This window comes from Lissotriton vulgaris, chromosome 8 (genome assembly GCF_964263255.1).
Source record: "Lissotriton vulgaris chromosome 8, aLisVul1.2, whole genome shotgun sequence".
Classification (NCBI taxonomy): Eukaryota; Metazoa; Chordata; class Amphibia; order Caudata; family Salamandridae; genus Lissotriton; species Lissotriton vulgaris.
In genome coordinates, this window is record NC_141696.1 from 839365112 (window position 1) to 839386602 (window position 21491).

Consider the following 21491-nt stretch of genomic DNA (forward strand, 5'->3'; position numbering starts at 1 on the left):
AGGAAAATGAAAATTGGTAGCTTATATCAAACTTTTTTATCTCAACTTCCTGATGACCTTAATTATCTGAACAACAAGCGACAAAATTTGGAGTACCTATTATCGATCTAAAATATCCACTTGTATTAGCTAGGTCGGTTTTGGTATCAGGCACCCTTCGATCTCAAAACTATATGTCTATGTTCAATCTGTATTATACACCGGCAAAACTTGGTAAATGGGGGGCGGTCTGTGGGGGTAAAGGGTCATTTTGTGCAAGATGTAAATTTCCTTCTGCAGATTCTGTTCACATGTTTTACAGTTGTCCGGAGTTATCTCTCTTTTTTAACCAAATTGAAACTTTTCTCATGCAGATTACTCAAATTTCTGTTAAAATATCTGCTGAAATGGTAATTACTGGCTATGAATATTCTACGGCTCTGGAAAAAACAAGACACTCACAAGCTTTTCTTTTTATATCTATGGCCATGATTAGACTTTGTGTTACGTCGCTCTGGATAAATCCTGAACCTCCTACTTTTTGCCATTGGAAAGCCAGGATGCTGGCTTGGTATAAACTCGAGACTTCAGTTCAGCCCTTCAGAGGAAAGAGAAGACGCCTAATTGCGTCTAAGAATTGGGCACCATTTGAAAAATGAGTTGTAAACTAATTAATTAATCGTTGTTTTCTCATTATATTTGTTATGCTTATATAATTTCTTTTTCTGTGCTGTATCTTGTTTGATGTATGCTTTGATGGTCTACCTCTTCCCACCACCACGGGATAAAAGGGGGAAAAAAATTAAAAGAAAAAAACTGGTATGGTTAGGGCATGTGCAAGTAATTTACCTGCAAAGTAAAAGACTGGAAACTTACCTGCAGTGTAAAGACTCCTGATGTCACTCCTGTGATGGTGTCTGAATGTAGAGGTAGCATGCTTATTGCATGTGATGCAGTACCTGGTAATGATACTGAACATGTAGTTGTCTACTACATAGTCAAGTACATGCTGCTGACGTGGTTAGATCTTAAGAGCTAGTATTGTACTGAATGCTTCACTAGCCATGATAGCTTTTGCACTCTGTTGATAATACAGGATTTGAACTACACTCCACACTCACAAATCCAATAATGTGATCAATTAAACAGTTACGTTTATTTCCCAGCATCGCATGTCATGCGTATACATCTTCTTACAGTCTTAAAAAATGTCCAACATACGTTTCGAATATGTGTTCATTTTAGGTGTGAAACTGATTCAGTGATGCTCTGTTTTACATGATTTGTATAGAAGATATTTACATTTTTTTTAAAAACACAATGTTCATATGTTTAATTCTTACTTGCGGTGTTCAAGTATACTGAGTTTATTGTTAGTAGCACATTTAGTATTCATGTAACAAAGACACAAGTGAACGAATGGGTGAGATGCATCAGAATAAGAGCAGCTCTTGAAATCACATGCCACTTAAAATACTGCACATGGCAATAAAGCCCAAGGATATGCAAGAAAATACATACTTTCCTTTTAATCCAACAATGTAGCACACCCACTATTGCGGCTAGTGATTGAACTTTCACTGCGTGCAGTACCTTCCACTGTGGCATTCCTCTGTAAAATGGTCGAGTCAAAACTCCTAAACAAACAGATTTTAGAGCAAACCACAGAGAAAGTCTGTATGAAATCCGTAGGTACACATCAAAGCACCAGAGTGCAGTCCAACTTATTAAAAAAACGAAAATGCATTAAAGAAAACACACCAGTCCTCTTTCATTTATCACAAAAGAAATAGCACTTAAATTGGGCATATAGAATGAGTGTCTACTTAATGAAAAATGAACCTTCGTGAGAAAAATATAGAAACCCCTCCCCTACACTGCGATTCACTCCTAAATCCACCCCTGTACTTTTTAACAACACTTCGCTCGTAAGCTTTATGGCAACGTGTAAGGCGGGAACACGCCGAGTACTTTCGGGAACTTAGAAATCAGCAGATATGCAAAAAAAAAAAATCGGAAACATCACTACTACTTTTACATTAGAATGTCATGGAGCAGATAACATCAGGGCAGATGTGTGAAAATTACAAACCAGCTACTTATACATTTCATATTTCACTTTTAGATTACCTCTGGAATGCTCGTTCACATATTTTCAGCAAAAAAAAAATAATTAGCATAAAAAAACAATGCTTCTAAGGACGTCGACTTAGGAAGTCTTCTACAAAGAGCTTTACTGTACTGTACCCCTTACGTCTTCTGTGTTTTCAAAATTCGGTGTAACTTTTAGTTTGTAAGCCGGTTGTTGCATTACTCAATAACAATATTGCTTCAAGGATGGCACTTTTTTCAAACGAACTACGATACTTTTTTTCCCTGTATGTTCGAACCTCTTCCTTAAACCAACTGATCGACTAGCGTTGAAGTGGAAATGCATGCTTCTTTCTCGACGGCGGTTAAGATAGTTTAGAAGGCCACACAAATGCATTTAGTCATTCCAATGCAAGCGCTTACATTCTGTGTTCTGACGGATCACACCTCCGAGCCGGGCCAACACCTCCAAAAACCAGTCTTCTCCGGGGTGGCTGGTAAACAACACTATGGGTCTTCGTTACTGTGCCTCCTTTGGCTCTTGCTAGGAAACATATCATTCTTTCACTGCACTTGTCGAACCAAGATTCAGTGCTTTCCATTTAAGTCAACTATAATCATGGTGCAGAGGGCTCACGACTCGCATGTGAATATGTATTGTTTATTTTGTATCTGCATTTCATTTTCTTCCCATCTAAAAACCTGTTAGATTTTTTTTATTTCCATGGGCTATACTGGCCGTAAAATAAATACACATTTTACATTATCTTTTTTTTGCTTTTGGAAAAAACGTTAAGGAATTTACCAGCCAGCTGTTCGTAAAAGTACTGCACATGCATTACAGTGGAAAGCATGACAGCTTAATAGTGACAGTACATTCAATATAAAAAATGAAGGCGACTATGTACAACCGTAATAATATTGCGATTTAGTGTTAGAAACACAATAAATATGTGGGGTCACAAAGCATTAGCATATAATGCAACATGTTAGTTTGTGTTTGGAGTTCAACCTGAAATGAATGCAAAGGTTAGAATACTTTTCACGATTAAACATCGTTGAAGAGTGCACCATTTCTGAAAAACGGCTTTTAAATTACTTAAATATGTGGGCTTGTAGTCATTGGTGTATCGAACACATGAACAGCTGCCATAAAACAGGTTGAAAATGTCGTGATCTTTCTATATTCAAATCGATTTGGAAACTTTATTAACAGATGTGACCATTATATAAACAAGTATACATTTAATCAGCCCTGACACAATCACAATATGCATTTAAAAAGGTTATTTACAAAATACGAAATTATATATATATATTTATATATGAATATTTATAGTTTTCTTATTTTCATTAAAATCTACTGAAGTAGCATGGATTTTCAGTAAGAAACCACTTTCTGCACGATGAGGTAATTTATACAAATTAAAGGCAGAGCTGTTCTGAATCCATGAAATGCACTCTAGCCCATCAGCCGTGCATTCTGTAGCTTCCACATTCAGATATTGCTCGCACAGCATTACCCAGACGACTCAGTAAAATCCTGCACTGCAGTTCGTACTTTCACATGTAGTCGTGCATTCAAAGGCTGATTAGCTGGCTCTTGATCCCTGGTCTTTCAGCAAAAAGAACCTACGACGAGGAGGTTACAAATTAGTTTCATCCCAAGAAGGATCGTTCATGTTCTTTAAAACTTTTCTGATTAGCTTCTCGAGGTCTTTGCGCGCTCGCTGCTCTTCTTCAAGGGACTTCTTCATCTTTTTACTGTCCTGATAATAGAGAAAATACATCACAAACAGACCGTCATGCTAAAAAATAAGGTGAATATCCGTGAAAACAAATTCTCCAGAGTTTAGAAACCACTCAAAGTAACCAACTATGAATCATGGGTAAATATTATAATATTCTCAACAGGTTTGTCAATATGCGTTCCCTGGGAGTTTTAAGTACTAACAAACAATGGCTTCAATGGCCATGTAACAGCGTCTATTTATAAAGCTTCGAATACACTCATGGGCTACATAAAGGGTACCTATCTATCGTGCTTCCAAAATCTACAGAGGGGTTGCAGTGAAATGTATTTCTATATAATTATTTAGACAAAGACAAAAACAATGGCATAACCAATAGTTCTGGCTAATGAGGCCTATTTGCTTTGCCAATGTTTACTACCCATGCTGGGCAGCACCATGGCTGCTGCACAGAATGGATTAAAAAAAAAAAAAGCCATAAAGAAGCTGCCACAATGTTATTCTGTAGACGTGAGCATGAGTTCAAATCACAAGTAGGCGCCTACTAAAGGACACAGGCTTTTTTTTTCTTTACCAATCCTAGTTTAAGTGGTAAAGAAAAAAAAAAGTAGAGGCAGAGAGCTTTTTAATAATGTAGCAGATAAGTGGGTTAAAAAAATAAAAGAGTGAGTGGATTAGCAGTGGTTTGAGGAGGGAGTGGTGATGAAGCAACACGGCGGGCGGGCCAAGCAGCAACATGGCGAGCGGGGGGTGGAGCAACACTAGAGTTAAAATACTGGGCAAAGGGAGAAACCTAACATATGGGCGAAAGATAGCAAAGTGCATAAAGTTGAGAAGCACATGGATATGAGAGAGAAACACATAGGGGGTGAGGAAAGCACCCGAGGGAGACAGCTGGAAAACATGCACTTTCATGGAGTGCTTAAAGAAAAAGAAAAAAGTAATCCCCAAATAGCGAGCCAAGGAAGCACAGCAGTCAGTCAATGAAAGACAGTAAAGAGGCTATGCTCTATGGGATTGTCAAACACAAGGTGAACAGGGTGAAGCAGGGGAAGCCATCTAATGAAAAGAAAGCAAATAAGAGCAATAGTAAATCCAACTAATCGTCAGCAATTGTCGGATGCAAGCCCATGTAGGTTCTTAGAAAGCCCACAATAAGTCTTTCTCAATATTCAATATTCAATAATCTTTATTCGGATGCAAATATCCATAAAAGCACATTTCACTCACCACCAACAGAAATACAATTCTTATTTAAAACCACAGTGCATAAAGCAAGGTAAGAAATAGCTTCAGGTAAAAAACAGAGACAATTGTGTACAACGTTAAAAAGGCATAATATACAACAATATCATAATTAAAACGTACAAGTTAATAAACAAAATTGGTGCATTAAAAAGGGGTTGGACAAGCATTTAGCAGCAACGTCATATTAAGATAAGGTGAAATTAGTTGTTAACAGTATTAGCAGCATGGTACAAGTGCAATAGAATATTTTGGGCTTTTGGGATTTTCAGGTCTACAAATAGCGCTTTAATTTGCGTTGAGCTAAGAAGATAAAAGTGACTATATACAAGGGAACATATTATGTGTGTGAATGCCCTTAACAAATTAAAAATCGCTCATGGAGATACGTGAGCGGACTGCCGCATTCAGAAACGAGCTCCTACGAAAAATCAAGTTGTCGCTTTCGAGTCTAAGAATCTTGAGATGCCCAGTTCTATAATCAATGTTAGCAAATGCCTTAAAATACGGAATCAAATATTGTTTTGTGTACTTTCCGTAAAAGTTACACAAAAGTAAGAAGTGTACTACTGTTTGATTGCTGCCAGAGCCACATGGGCAGGGCATTTGCTCAAGATTATTGATAAATCCCAGGGGGAAGCATATTGGGTATTTTATAGTGCCATTCCTAAGGCGAAAAAGCGGACACCTGGGCACTAATGCAATAGAAGCAGCCTTGGCCCTGGTAGAATGGGACAGTAAGCCCTCAGGAGGCTTAACAGATTATTATGGCATGTCATCCAACTCCTCCTACGTTCAGCTCATGTCTAGAAGAGGTTCTGGACTGTCCTTAATGAAAAAAGAGCAAGGTCAGACCATGCTTTATTTCCCTACTGTTGCACTCTCTGGAGTGGGAATAGTAATTTAAGGGGTCAATTATTCCGTAAAGACTAAGAGCATCAAGTGCAGCTTTAAACTCAGTTATTTGGTATGAATGCTAGGTTGAGACTAACCACCACGAAGAAAACTATAACAAGGTATTATTTATGGTTTTTTTCTGTATACAGACTGGGGGAAACCCCTAGCACTTGGATTTACCAATCTGCACTTGACTCAAAGACTTGTACCCTATTGGAGTGTACCCCGATCAACCCAAACATGAGTCAAGGCTACTGGCTGAGCCTTGATTAGGAAAGATCACACTACTTCAAGGTTACTTTCTGGGACATATTGTAATTATTATAGGACAGGAAGGTATCCATAAAAATGAAAAAGTAGGTTAATACACATATAAAAATGAAGGAAAAGAAAACAAGCATTTACAATGCAATGGTCTCGGCATTATTAAAGGTAGAGCTATTGGCAATGCTCATGACTTTTTTTTTAAAATCAAATAAATGGCATTGTCATTTACATTGCCAATAGCTTAATCTTTAAATAAATGGCATTGTCATTTACAATGCCAATAGCAGCAGTGTCCTCACTCAGCAGTGGCCCTAGGCTGCAGCAGTGTCCTCACTCAGCAGTGGCCCTAGGCTGCTGCAGTGTCCTTACTCACCAGTGCCCCTAGGCTGCAGCAGTGTCCTAGCTCACCAGTGGCCCTATGCTGCAGCAGTGTCCTAGCTCATAAGTGGCCATAGGGTGCAGCAGTATCCTCACTCAACAGTGGCCCGAGAATGCAGCAGTGTTGTCACTCATCAGTGGCCCAAGGCTTCAAAAGAGTCCTAGCTTACCAGTGGCCTTAGGCTGCAGCGGAGTTCTCACCTGTCAGTGGCCCTAGGCTGCAGCAGTGTTCTCGCTCACCAGTGGCCCTAGGCTGCAACAGTGTCCTTGCTCACCAGTTGTCCTAAGCTGCAACAGTGTTCTCACTCACCAGTGGCCCAAGGCTGCAACAGTGTCCTTGCTCACCAGTGACCCTAGGCTGCTGAGGGGTTCTCACTCACCAGTGGCCCTTGGCAGCTACAGAGTCCTCGCTCACTAGTGGCCTTAGGCAGCAACAGAGTCCTCGCTTACCAGTGGCCTTAGGCCGCAGCAGAGTTCTCACCTATCAGTGACCCGAGGCTGCAGCAGTGTCCTGGCTCATCAGTGGCCCTAGGCTGCAACACAGTCCTCGCTCAACAGTGGCCTTTGGCTACATCTGATTTCTCCCTCGTCAGTGGCCGCAGCAGTGACCTAGCTTACCAGTGGCCTCGGGCTGCAGCACGGTCCTCACTCACCAGTGGCCCTGGGCTGCAGCAGTGTCCTCACTCACCAGTGGCCCTGGGCTGCAGCAGTGTTCTCACTCACCAGTGGCCCTAGGCTGCAGCACTGCCCTCACTCACCAGCGGCCCTAGGCAGCAGCAGTACCGTCATTTACCAGTGACCCTGGCAGCAGCTGTATGCTCATTCACCAGTGGCCGCAGGCAGGAGCTGTGCCCTCACTCGCCAATGGCCCTAGACTGCTGCAGAATTCCAATCCATTAACCCATTAGTAACCACTGGGCTGAAAAAGCCTCCACCTACCGGTGCCCCCATGGTGCAGCAGGGTGCGCCGCTACCAGTGCCCCCTGGACTTCAGCAATGGTTCAACCCAGCACTGCTCACCTAGCCTGCTGCAGTACCCGCTCCAGCTGTATCCCCCCAAGCACTAGCCCCTGTACTGCAGGGGTGCCCCCTCCCTTCCACCAGTGGCCCCTGGGGTACAGCAGTCAGTGTCCTCAGCCAGAGTGCCCCAAGGCTGCAGCAGTGACACCCCCGGCCAGTGGCCTCCAGGATGCAGCAGTTACTCTTCCCATCCAGCACAGGGACCCTAGGATGCTAGGGCCTAGATACATGTGTTCCTAAGCGGTTTGTCCGAAAGCACTAGCTCCTGTTCTGCCAGTGGCAGTGGTGCAGAAAAGCTCCTCCCCTCCCGCCCCCCTTTTGGAATGCAGCCATGTCCTCGCCTTGGGTGGTCCTACCCTGCAACAGGTACTTCCCCGGGCAGTGTCCCCTACATTGCAGCAGTCCGTGTTCACAATCCAGCACCGATCCCCTAGGCTGCTAGTGCCTAGATCCTCTTGGTTTTCAGCGGCATCACCGCAAGCGCTATCCCCTGTGCTGCCGGAGCCCGTGCGGCAGCTCTGCCTCACCGAAGCTTTAAAAGCCCTCTTATCAACAGTGGCCACCCCTTGGCTACAAAACCGTGCTCGCAGGGCGAGATCTCGCATGCCACAAGAACCCGGGACGTTATAGACAGTTACTGCCCGGCCAGAGTCTGTGCTGGCACTTACCAGATAGAGCGTGGGCTGCAGCAGGAGCACGGCATACCAGTACACAGTCTGCATCCTCCCGGCTCATAGTTCCTGCGATGTGCCTGCCATTGCGACTTCAGGCGCAGGCAGTATTTATTCCAATGAGCGCAGTCTAAGATATGCCCTGGAGGGACAGTAGTTGAAAACTGGGGCCCAGTGTGGTATACTACCCCTTCGTCCTTCCGCACTTCCACATATGAAAACCTGCCAGTGCTTACCCCCCTTTGTACCCGATTCCCTCTACACTAATATACCGGCTGTGGAGGCAAGATTATGTCCAGTATCATATCGTATGAACTCCCGTCATTGCGTTTCTTACTGGTGATCAGTTTACAGCTAATCTTCCAAGCCGCGGCCCTCCCCTGTGGGGCTGGGCTCATCTTTTGGTCAGGCTACGACCCCACGACGTGCGGGCGGCCGTACCTCCACGGTATTGCACCCAGCCCGCCGGTACACTCTGGGGCCAAGCCATTAGTGCCCCCCTTTCCTAGCTGGATCGAGGCCTCACATTACCCGCGTTCGAGCGATTGCGCTCAGAGGGTGCTGGGGGGTGAATAACCAGTCCAAGGCACAAAACACCGAATGATCCCAACACTAAAGCACGGACTGATAAACACTGCAATCTCACGATGCAAGTTTATCCTCTTAAGGCTGCAAGGAAAGGGAGGGGGGCAGCCGAGTATTGTAGCTGTCTTATTATTGCGGCAATCCATCTTTAATCACTCAATAGTTGGGTCACGTTGGTTTTTCCAGACAATCCCTCACAAGAGAGATGCACACCTCTTGAATGACCCGTGAAATTACAACTACTCATTATTTGACAACCTAAGAGGCCGGTGCACTCTCCGCCCTCATCAGCAATATTTATTCCGCGTGCTCCGCTAGATTACAGTAAAGGATAACCGCATCACGTCTGCACCTACAGCAACTCGTGGCCGGGTCTTTGGCTCGGGCTGCTGATTTGTTTCACTGCACGAAAGAACGTGGTAAAGGGGGCAGCTCCTATTCAATAGTGTGTTTAAAGTTACCCATTCTAAGGAAGCCGCTCATTAGAATTTCCCTTTCCAGATGAACCACAGTCTCAGCAGCAGGCTGCTGGCTGTGTTAATAGTCACTGACTTTTTTTTTTGTTAGCTCATTGTCAGGCTCTACACTGACGAGTAAAATACTAGGCGCACGCAGCTCGCTAAGTAATTAGGCTTCTGGAGCAACAGAATCGAGAAGTCTTGTCATACCTGCCCGCTGGCAGGGGCACACGGACCCCCAGCACAGTCTCCGAGCCCCTCTCTTCTCAGTCCCCAGTGGGCCGAGACTACCTGTATTGCGTTGTGGAGCCGGACCTTCAGCCCCCAGGGGCAACTCGGTACCGGGGACAGGAGGCGGACCGCGAGAGACTGCTTGTGCGGAGCAGCCATAGCAGGCCACCGTTGCTGGCTGCGTCTAGGATAGGTGAGGATCACACCTTCCGGGAGCCTTACCCCTCGCTACGTGGGGCCTGCCGCCTAATTCGCGCCAGAGGCCCAACCAGAACGATGCTAGCGGGGGGCAGGGGGATGTGGCACGCAGTGCTGAGGTCTCCCATCCCCCGCCATACCAGTACGGCCGCGTCAATTATCGGTACCTTATTAGCCCCCGGCTCCCGCTAGCGGACGCCCCCCCATGCGCTAGACACAGGGCTTTCTGATCGCGCCGTCTGCTAGCGCTACTTGCGGCTTGTGGACTGACCACCGTGGGAGCAGAAAGAAAGGGGGGGGAGGTCCCTACTGTCAAGCTACCACAGGCGGGGGAGGCACAGCGCCCTGCAATGCAAAGCATCCCACCCCTAAATACAGACACCACCCTCGCAAGGCAATACCTTCAATTATGATTAAGGGCTGAAAATGACCGCTTACTGTTCCTTTTCGGTTCATGACAAAGTCTACGGGCTCAGTTGGGAACGTCTGAGGTAATACCTTAATGTTAGTCTGATGAAGAGGGATATTCTGAGCTCCTTTAACCGTCATATCACGCCCCTCACTGACCGCTCCGAGGTAGCCGTCATTTTCTGGCCTGTCCACCACAATGGCTTCCTGGTATTACAGCGAACGGCTTCTGCGGGCTCTCTCCGTACTACTTCCAAGGGCTGCCTTGAGCATTTCTATTGCTGCGGGTTCGTCTCTCCTTTGCTGTGTACGGCTAACTGCTTCTGTAGGCTCTCTCCGTACTACTTCCAAGGGCTGCCCTGAGCATTTCTATTGCTGCGGGTGAAGACTCTCAGGGCTGCGGGTTCGTTTCTCCTTTGCTGTGGCGCATGCACAAGCCCAACTCAGAAGGGCGCTGGAGCTCCCAGTAGCAGTCTTCCGATGACTTGGGTCCATAGCAAGGTTCTTCTTAATGCAAGATACCCCGTCCTCAACCTAAAAAAAAATGGCGGCCGCGAACCCTCGAAAATTTCGGAATCGGGGGCGTGTTTTGACATTGTGAGTGACGGATGACGTCACAGGTGGAAAGAATGCCAAAAACATGCCCCCGAATCCGAAAGAGACGGGGCTTTATTGGAGTGACGCCTGTCTCCTCCAATGGCTGGCCTCCGTTTAGGAAGCCAGCCAATGGAGGAGAGAGGAGGAGAGAGGCGGGTTCAAGCCCCCATACTCCAAGTCATTAAATCTCCGGCCGGAGACTGCGCAAGCGCAGCCTTTAGGTCCTCGACCTAAAAAATGACAGCAAAAAACCCCAAGTTAGGGAGCATGGCAAGCTGTGTACCAGGACGGCAGCGGACTCCACCTTCTGGTAAAGACTGCAGAGACATGTGACATGAATCAATTAAATTAGCAGAGGAGGCAGGAATTAACATTATTACCAGCAGTTTAGCAGTGCGGGTGGTGGATCAGCAATCAGCAGTCAATTTACAAAGAGGGATGGGCTGAACAGGGAGCTTGCATGAGGCTTCCATACTGCACTGAAGCCAGCAAAAAAAAAAAAAAAGATCACCACATGGCAGGCCCTCTGAGGGGACCCTGCTTCGCTGGAGAGGTAAGATAGCAGTATGGAATCCACTGACAGATACTGTATCCACCAGAAAAAGCGTTACCGAAGGTAAGTAACTTGTTCTTCTGATGGATACATCTGCCCGTGGATTCCTCACCTTTTGAAATGAATCCCTACGCAGTCCTGCCCTCAGTGGAGGGTGCCTGCCTGCCTCTACCAAAACATCCTGCAGCACAGAACGTGCAGAATGGCCATCCCTCCTCACCTCTGATTCTAAGCAATTGTGCTCTGCAAAAGTATGGAGGAAGGCCCAAGTTGCCGCCTTGCAGATGTCTACCAAAGGGACACCTCTAGCTAAAGCCGAAGATGACTACTTTGCTCTGATAGAATGACCTTGAATACCTCCAGGAAGCTCCTTCTAGGCCAAGGTGTAGCAGATCTTGATACACAGAGGATTTTCCACCTGGACAGCGTTCTCTTGTGTTCTGCCTTGCCCTTCGTCTTGCCCACACATCCGATGAAGAGATGGTCGTTTAACCTGAAGTCCTTGGTTCTGTCCAAGTAGAAGCTGACCGCCCTCTTGGGGTCCAGGCGATTAAGTCTCTCCTCCTCTTTAGAAGAGTGAAAGGGGAGGGTAGAAAGGGGGTAAGGTGATGGACTGCCCTAGTTGGAAAGGAGTGACCATCTTAGGCAGGAAAGCAGCTCTGGTACTAAGAACCATCTTTTCCGCATGGAATAAAGTAAATGGAGGCTTGGAACTAAGAGTTTGCAACTCATTCATCGTTCTAGTGGAAGTGATTGCAACCAGAAATATTGTCGTAAATGCTAGGAACCATAAGGGATAACTGTGTACAGGTTCAGTGATAATCCATTAAGAAAGTGAGAACCAAATTTAAATCCCACTGGGGCGTGATAAAAGCAGGAGGAGGAAACCTATTTGTGAGACCTTTAATGAATCTCATAACTATGAGAGACTTAAAGATGGTTGATTTGGCAAACAGAGAAAGTCCAACAAGGCAGACAAGTAGCCTTTAACAGTAGCTACTGCATAACCCTGTTGAACCAGGGAAAAAGAAAAACTCAGAATATCAGACAAATAGGCTTGTAAAGGATCAATCGATCTCTCTCCACACCATTTAACAAACTTGGTCCGCCTACCAGAATAGACAGGTTTGGTGGAGTGTCTCCTGGCTGATAAAATAACATCCACGACATCTGATCGGGGGAAAGAATGAGCTCACGCTGACCCGTTCAATCTCCAGGGATGAAGGTGCAGGCTCTGGAGGTGGGAGTGTCGAACCTGTCCCAGCGACTGCGAGAGGAGGTCTACCCCGAGAGGGAAACGGAATGGAGAGTGCGATGAGAGGTAAAGGAGGTCTATGTACTTACAGCCTTCGCGGCCAATCCGGAGCGATCAATATGACATGGGCTCGGTCATGGTGAATCTTCCTCAGAACTTGAGGAATCAAGGGTATGGGAGGAAATGCGTTTAGAACCAGTGAGCCCCAATCTAACTGAAACGCTTCCCCCAACGCTTCCTGTAATGGATACTGGAGACTGTAGAAAGACTGGCACTGCACATTCTCGTGAGTGGCAAACAGGTTCCAACTGAGAAAATCCCCCCAGCCTGAAAATGTGAAGGAACACCTCTGGTTGAAGACGCCACTCATGACTGGCCGAATACTGCGGACTGAGACTGTCCGCACACACATTCAGTTCTCCTACCAGTGGATTTGCAATCACAAAAATCTGATGGTCCTGAGCCCAGGACAAGAGTCGCAGAGCCTCTCTGCAAAGAAGATACAACCCTTCTCCTCCCTGTTTGTTGATGTACCACATCGCAGTAGTGTTGTCCGTTAGGACCTGAACCAACTGACCGCAAAGGGAGGGAAGAAAGGCCTAGAGAGTCAAACATATCTGCCACAATTCCAAAAGATTTATGTGAAACAATCTTTCCTATGGAGACCAAAGGCCTTTGACCCCCAGATGAGCTCCCCACCCTAGAGTGAAGGCATCCGTTATCACTGTGGCCAACGGAGAAGGCGGTTGAAATGCTTCCCTTGAGACAGGACATCTTAACCGCCATCTCAGTTCCTACTTGGAGGAATTCCAATTGCTTGATGGCTCGCAGCATGGTTTCAGGAGTGAACACAGTACGGAGACGGCATTAACCATTGTCTTTAACAAACATTCGGCAACAGGTGGATGCTGGTCACACCACCCGACTGATCCTCCTGGAGAGGACTGCAGCCTTCGATACGATTTCTCCGGGTAGACTGGTTGGCAGGCTCCAGGAAATTGGGGATAGAGGATTCCGCACTCAGTCTGCTTTCATCTTTCCTCACGGATCGCTCACAAATAGTTAAGATGGCCCAATTTCTGACTGCCCCCAAATAATTGTTCTGTGGAGTTCCCCAGGAATCCTCATTGAGTCCTCCTCTCTTTAATATCTATGTAGCCCCACTCGCCGCTGTGGTAAGGTCCTTTGGCTTAGAAGTCCTTTCCTACGCTGATGACACTCAGATTTTGATTTCCATCACGGAGAGTGTCTCAGCTTCAGCAGTAAATTTCAAGAACTGTATGTGGGCGGTGGCTGCAAGGATGGTTGAGAACTATCTTAGACTCAATGGGGATAACGGAGGTCTTAATCTTTGGAAACAAGTTGGACATCTGGTCAGAGGCTTGGTGGCCCATCTCTCTCAGATCTTGCCCTTCCCCCTGTCTTAGTGCCAAGAATCTAGGCATCATTGTAGACTCCTCTCTGTCTCTGAGCTCACAAATAAACATAACAGTTTGAACCTGTTTTGTGATGATAAGGACTCTTAGGAAGATCTACCGTTTTCTTTCCCTTCCAGCTCGGAAACAGGTGGTGGTGGCACTTGTGGTATCTAGGCTAGATTACTGCAATGCCCTTTATTTAGGGATAAACAAGGGACTCCAGCATCGACTCCAATTGGTGCAGAATGCATTCTCGCTGATAGGGGCTAACCTGTGGAATTTGCTTCCTGCCCCAATTTCCACTTTGGAAACCCACTCTTCATTTTGTAAATCCCTGAAGACCTGGCTTTTCACTTGTTCCAATCTTTCACCTGCCCTAACCTTTTAGCTCTGTAAATCATTGACATCTTATACACTGATCTCTGTCTGCAGCGCCTTGATGCCCCTGGGCTAAGTCCGCACTTTATAAGACTTATATTCATTAATTCATTCATTCACAGATTACCTGGAACACTCCACCATAACAGCTCTGCTGCAGTGTTTCTGGCGATCCTGACCACCTCTTCGAGATCTCCGTTGTGTTGAAAACACTGCATGCGTAGGCACCACTGGAGGGCCCTCATGTACCAGCATGCATGGCTGACCAACAGCATGCAGGAAGCAAACAGATCGAGCAAGCGCAAGACCTTCATGACTGGAAGTACTGCGCCATTCTAAAAAAGTAGAATCATAGACTGGATGTCTTGAATCCTATGTAGAGGCGGGAAAGCACGACTCAAATTAGTGTCCAGTCGAGGTGTGAAAGTAAGGCCGAACAGAAGGACTACAAAAAGGTGTGACTAGATATCATAGCAATTCCTCCACAAGGGAAGGTTTGTGAAATGACTCAGAATAAAATGTCCTACAGGACAAAGCAGGCAAAGTGCCCTTCTCAATGACCTGGCTGTCAGGCAGTAGTGCTTCATGACCGTGTGTACTGATGCATACATAGCTTCTAACAAATACTGAGCACAGGTGCACCACATACCAAGGCAGTGGAAGCAGCTTTGGATCTTGTAGAATGAGCCTGTAGGCCTTCTGGAGGCTGCTTTGTAGCCACTGCATAGCAGATCTAAATGCAGAGAACAATTCCTCATGATGTGGTCCGTTCTTGCACTGCCTTTCCGTTGTTTGCCCAGGAGACCCCTACAAAGGGCTGACTGACCACCAGATATTCTTTAGTGAGATATATATATATATATATATATATGTATATATATAAGACCATAGTGTTGTCTTAGGATCCAAACAATTGAGCATTTCTTCTTCAATTAAGAGTTAAAGTGGAGCATAAATTGCCAGAAGGGTGATGGCTTGCTAGACATGAACGGAGTGACCATTTTTGATAGAAAGGAAGCTCGAGTCATCAATACCAACATATCTGGCAAGAATGTTGTACAAGGTGGGTTAACGGAAAGCCTGTAGCTGACTTACACACCTAGCAGATGTTATGGTAATGGGAAGGATCGTTTTCAAAGTTAAAAGTGTCAAGGAGCAACTGTGCAGTGGCTCAAAAGAGGTGCACATCAAAAAGTGGGTACTAATTTCAAGACCCACGTGGCATCACAGATGATATTGGTGGAAACAAATGTTTAAAAACTTTCAAAGGTCTCATCACAACAGCTAATTTAAATAAAGAATGCTGATCAGGCAACTGCAAAAAACATGGAAGAGCGAATAGCCTTTTTACAGTGCCCACAACTAGTCCTTGCTGACCCAGGGACATAAACACCAAAACTTAATACAACTTGGCTTACAGTGAGCCAATTTAGCAGGTGCCGCACCAAGGCGCAATTGTGTCCGATTTTGTACAGGGATGTCTCACTGACAAGATGACAACCTCAGGAGAAATCTAAATGAAATCAACTGTCACCGCTCAATCGCCAAGCATGGAGATGTATTCTGTGCAGGCCTGGGTGCAGCATTCTGCCTTGCTGCTACAACAGAAGATCTTCCCCAAGTGCCAGTATGATTGCAGGACAGATACTCATGCCCAGGAGTTGCGGGTAACATACTTTCCAGGCCCAATCTGATGCCATGAGGATGACTTTGGCACAGATGTCCCTGATTTTCTTCAGAACTCTGGCCAGGACAGGCAGTGGTGGGAAAGTATTCAGGAGTGCTGAGCTCCACTTGGGTGGAATCTGTCTCAGAGAGAGAGCCGTCTTGGGAACTCCAACGTGCAAAAGTGCAGTGTCCTGCTTTCCTTAAACCGTTACACGGCTGAACCCCTTTGCCACCAAAAAGGCAAGAGCTATAGAAGGACTTATCTATAAGAGTGCCTGGACATCCCCAGAGAAACCTGTAGACTTTATCCAGACGTGGCATTGATGTGACACTTGTAACCCTCCACTGACCTAAGAAGCAGTCATGCCCAAGCCAGTGTGAACTACTGATTTCGTTGCTTTGCAGTCATTATGGATAGCATGTGCCAGGGTCTCCCTAAGGTCACCCGGAGCTGCTGGTAAAACGTGGGCCACTGTATCCAATGGGGAAAGAGAGTAACAGCCTAGAATGCAGCTGGCGTTTACAAACAGCAGAGCAATGCTCAGGGATGAGGACACACACTTGCCAATGGTCTCAATCTTTATACTCACAAACAGGTGGGGCAGTGAGTAAGTAGCTAGGATTACCCTACTAGTGGACACCTGCGCTACCAAACTCTCTGGTGTAGGGTGCAGAGTATGTAAGTCATGGTCGCCTGGTGCCAATCAATGGAGACGAGTGAAATGACCATTGATTGGTGGACCAGAACACTGTTTCGCCCAGATGCCCGAAAGGGTATCTGCGAAGGCTTTGAAGCATGACAACAGAGTTTCTATAGGTGCTTGAGCAGGCTGGAGTACCTCTGTCAGAACATCTGTTGCTACCTCCTTTGTGGGAAGTTGTAGATCTAGAAATTCTGCAGCCCTCCACATAACAGCGCAGGAGGAGCTTCCTTCGGTGGCAGGGGTGAGAGAAGAAACAAGGCCAATGTCTGGAGAATTATCCAAGCCCCTGGCATCTCATAGTTCTGATTACCAATTTTCCTCATAATTTCGACAGACAAAATCACTTCCCTCATCAAAATTGTCTTTATCAAAGCCACTGACAAAAAGGTCCTACTACATTGTAAGGGCAAAATATCAGATCCGAAGGGTTACCACCTGGATGCATTCCTGTAGAATCAAGCCGCAGCTTCAGTCGCTGTTGTGGTGGATTCTGCTCAGAGTTGGAGAGCACAATAGGTTGCAAATCCTTCTCCAGCATGAATAGCGTTGGCCTAGCATCTGTGTGATAGGAACTGGTGCAGCAGGTGGCATCAGAATCAAAGTCGGCACCAGACCCGGTGCTGAAACACAGGTAAGTTCGAGAGGCACAGACGGTGGACCTGCCGGTAAAGGTCTGACTGAATACTCCTGCAGACCCTTGGGGCCCAAAGTCGAGGCAGAGGGAACTGGTAAAGTGTGTAGCATGGCCCCACTTGTTGCAACGTTGCAGACAGTCCCAGAAACTCAGAGCGAGACTAAACTCTGTATTGGCTCTGATGGAGATTGGGACTGAGACTTGGGAGTATGTTGACTCACTCACACCTCTCTAGGGTTTTGGAGTGGTAAAAGGGTCAAATTCCAGCTCAGGGTCTTTTGAACCTTGGACCGGGACTATAATTTGCCACAGGAATGACTGTAGGACCAGGAACAGGACCTTCTTTTCAACTTCGGCTGGTCAAGTTGTGGACTCTTCTGATGTTTGATGACATACAGCTTCACCTCTTGGTCCCCTGTATAGCCTTCGGGTTCATCTGGGCGAAGTCATCAGAAGCCCCAGAATTGTGCTCTGACCCTAGGCACCAAAGGAATATTTCATTAGGGTCTGTCACAGACATTTGTTTGCAGAAGTCCATATATGGGTGGAACCACGTGATCTTAGGGGGTGAAATCTTCCCTTACACACTGATAAACTTTTGCAGGAAAGGGTCTAGAAAACACTAAGGAGTAGCTCCAGGTTTGCTTCTGAAGGCACAAAAGTAAAGGAACTGACGCCAGCACGCATGGGTGGTGCCGATAGGCTGGCCAGAGTGGACGTGCACTCTATACGTTTTTTACTTCCAGAGTGGAATGACATCAGCTTAAGCTGCATGACACCAGCTGCTGGCGCCCAGGAGAACGGCTTTAAGTTTCCGGATCTAATCTGATGGCTGGAGAATATTTGCAAGGTGATGAAGCTGCGGTATCCAACAGAAATGTGAGTCAGACTCTTCAGAAAGTGCATCACAACAGGTAATTTGAAAGGGGAAGGCTGATCTGGCAAACATAAAAATTCTAAAATGGTCGCTGTATTCATTAACTGTGCCCAATGCAAAACCTTGCTGAGCCAACAATACATCCAAGAATTTGACCTGCAGGGGATCAAGATGACCGGCTCCACATCAGACCATAAAATTCTCCCAGAATCCAGCATAAATGGATATTTTTTAAGGATGGCTATCTGCAAAGACACTTCTGGCAGAAAATCAAAAGAACTTCGCTGATGCCGCTCAATCTCCATGTGTGGAAGTGAAAGTTGCATAGATTCAGGTGTAGGACCCTCATCTGTTGCTGAGACTGTAGATCTTCCTGAAGAGGTAGCTGGATTAGAGGACAAATGCTCAGGAGATTTGAGTACTATACCCTCCTGGCCTAAACCAGGGCTTTCAAAATGACTTGGGCCCAGTCTGTCCTGACTTGCCTGACACTCTCAAGGGAGAATGGTGGGAATGGGTACAGGAGGCCCATGTCCAAATGCTTCTATGTCACCCAGTGTCCCTCCTGGAGGGAACTCTAGAGCGCACAGGTTTTGACACAGCTCATTCTCAGCAATGATAAATAGATCTAGCCTGGGCAGACTCCACTGTTCGAAGATGCCTTGTGCTCCCTCTGGTTGGAAATGCTATTTGTGGTCCACAAGCCAATGCTTATTTAGCTTGTTCAGTCTGGCGTTCAGGGGCTACCAGAAAGATCCTCCCAGTATTCTGCCATCTCCAAAGGTTGAAGTCTTCCAGGCAAATGATCCACGACCCCAACCTGCCCTGCTTGTTTCACCACCACGCAGTGGCCAGTAGTGTCAGTCATAACCTGCACAAGCCTAATTGTGATGGGCGGCATGAAGGCTGGCCTGGGCAGCCAGATTGCAGGAAACTCCAAAAGGAGAATATGGAGCAGTTGGGGGCGCTATAGGGAGCACAAGCAGAATGGCCGCACTAATGTGAGGCTCCTGCAGCCTGGAAACAAACTCCGTTATTTATACTACTTAACCAACTCCTTTGCCCGTCCAAACTACCCACGAATGCAGAAGATACCAATATGCCGCCTTTGTGAAAGTTTCGACGCTCCACGCCGTACCGCTACAAAGTTATGAACAGCGGAGTTTGGACCGAGGGCTGAGCTGGTGCTGGACTGGGCGTGCTGTTGCGGCCTGCATTCTATGACAGACCGCGGCGCACCACGAGGCACGCAGGCCTCTGAAGGAAGACCCCGGTGAAGTTACCTCCTTTCGGCGCTGCTTGGGGACCGGAGACCGGAAGGCAACGGAGGAGTAATAGATAATATTACTGGCCGCAGCAACGCCTATATGTCCAACAACTGAGGTTTGTGCGGCAAGCGGGGGGAAGACTGGACACTGCGGCGAGGCGCGCTGCCTAGAAGGGGGCTTATGGACTGCTAAAGCCCCGTAACAGGACGCTGGGACATTTGCGTGTGCCTGCAGACTACAAAACATGGATTGAGAAGGCTTGAAACCCCCCCGCCCCCCCCTGGACATTTTGAAACGGGCTTTAACTGCAGCGTGGGCCTACCTGAGCACGGCGCAGCTCCCCTACTGTAGTGACTTGACCCACGGGGAGGTCTGTCTGCGCTTCCCGGAGGGACCCCGAGACTCGACTGCGGCGTTGGACAGTGGAGTGAGACGCCTACCTCTGCAGTGACAGCCTGACGAGCCTCCGCACTCGCTGTAACTTATGAAGGGGCCTATAGTCCACAGGTAGACGAGCCTGAGCACCCAGCGCGGAGGGCCATTGACAACGGCGTAATAACTACGGGAGTTGCCTGCACACGTTACGGGGTCCACTGCACGGTGCTCTACTACGGGTCCTGCCGATATTCGCTGCACAGTCTCGATTTGCCGCATGGTGCCCCCACGTTCCTGCTCTCCCTACCCAGAATCATAGGAGCTGGCTGTTGAGCCACGAGAGGGCAGGTTGAATTTGCTACCTGGGACTGCAGAAAACCACTCATGACGTTTCCCTGTCTCTCTGAATAGTGGGGCTGGAAGTCGAGAACTGCCTCACCAGCATCATATCTCCACCTACCAAGCTGTGGATGCCGCAGGGCTGTATGTAGCTGAGGTTACTCTACCAAGGGAAGTGCATTGAACATATTTCGCTAGCCAGTATTCCAAAACTGGTATAAGCTGCTCAGACACCTCAACATATTGGTGGTGGAGACACCCGAGCACGTGAATGAATGAATGAATGAAAATGTACTTGGTATAGCGCATGGCTACCCTAAGGCATCCCAGCGCATTGACCCAGGTAACATCACCATCACTCATCGGAAAAGAAAGGTTTTTAGTTGTTTCCGGAACATGAGATGGTTCGGTAGGAGTCGGATGCTCTCAGGAAGATTATTCCAGAAATTGGCCGCTTGCAAAGAAAACCGCCGACCCCCCCATACGGGATCTTTTGATCCTAGGGACTGTCAGAAGATTGTGTTCACTAGACCTGAGGGTTCTGGAGGGTCGGTATGGACAGAAGAGAGGGTAAAGAATATCTGGACCGTTGTTTGTGATGGATTTGTGGACCATACACATGGCGCTTGCTCATGAGTACAAGCTCCTGCCCTCACCGGGAAGAACGCGAAAAGCGACTCTCACCTACCGCAGCTAGTCCCTACAAGAGACCCACCATGGGCCAACCGGACAATAGACAACCCAAACTAACATTCAAATCCACCACCTCAAAGAAAGGGCTGCGGAGCGCACAGGACACAGTGGGCACCCTGAGCCCTTCGACGACTGAAATGGGTTCTAGCTCCGCCATGTCAGAAATGCAACAGATGATGCAAGAAATGAGGCAGGGGTTTGCCACAATAGACGCTATGGTACAGAAAATGGATGTACAGGAAGAGCGCATAACTGTCACTGAAAGGCGAATATCTGAAAATGACGACACCACGACCTCACATACCGCGCAGCTTTCGAGAATGGGCAATGTCCTCAGAGTTATTGCTGCGAAGAATGAGGAACTGGAAGCTCACAGCCGGCGAAATAACATTCGCGTAATAGGCGTGCCGGAATACACTAACACGGGGCGCATGGAAGAATACGTGGAGAAGATACTCATCGTTGCGATTGGGCCCGAGGCGTTCTCCAAACAATTTATCGTTGAAAGGGCGCACCGCTCGCTTGTTCCATGGCCTAAGCCTGGAGCCCCTCC

The 21491-nt window shown here is 47.0% G+C and overlaps 1 protein-coding gene across 2 annotated transcripts in view; it reads right to left on the reverse strand.

The window, feature by feature from the left end:
- Positions 1-3565: 3565 nt before the first annotated feature.
- ARHGEF7 (Rho guanine nucleotide exchange factor 7) overlaps positions 3566-21491 on the reverse strand; it is a 1058374-nt gene continuing 1040448 nt past the window's right edge. For both annotated transcript variants that reach the window (XM_086934741.1, XM_086934740.1), the window contains one exon: positions 3566-3839. In XM_086934741.1, coding sequence (XP_086790867.1) covers positions 3717-3839 — 123 coding nt within the window. In that variant the 3' untranslated portion in view covers positions 3566-3716. The remainder of the gene's footprint in view (positions 3840-21491) is intronic.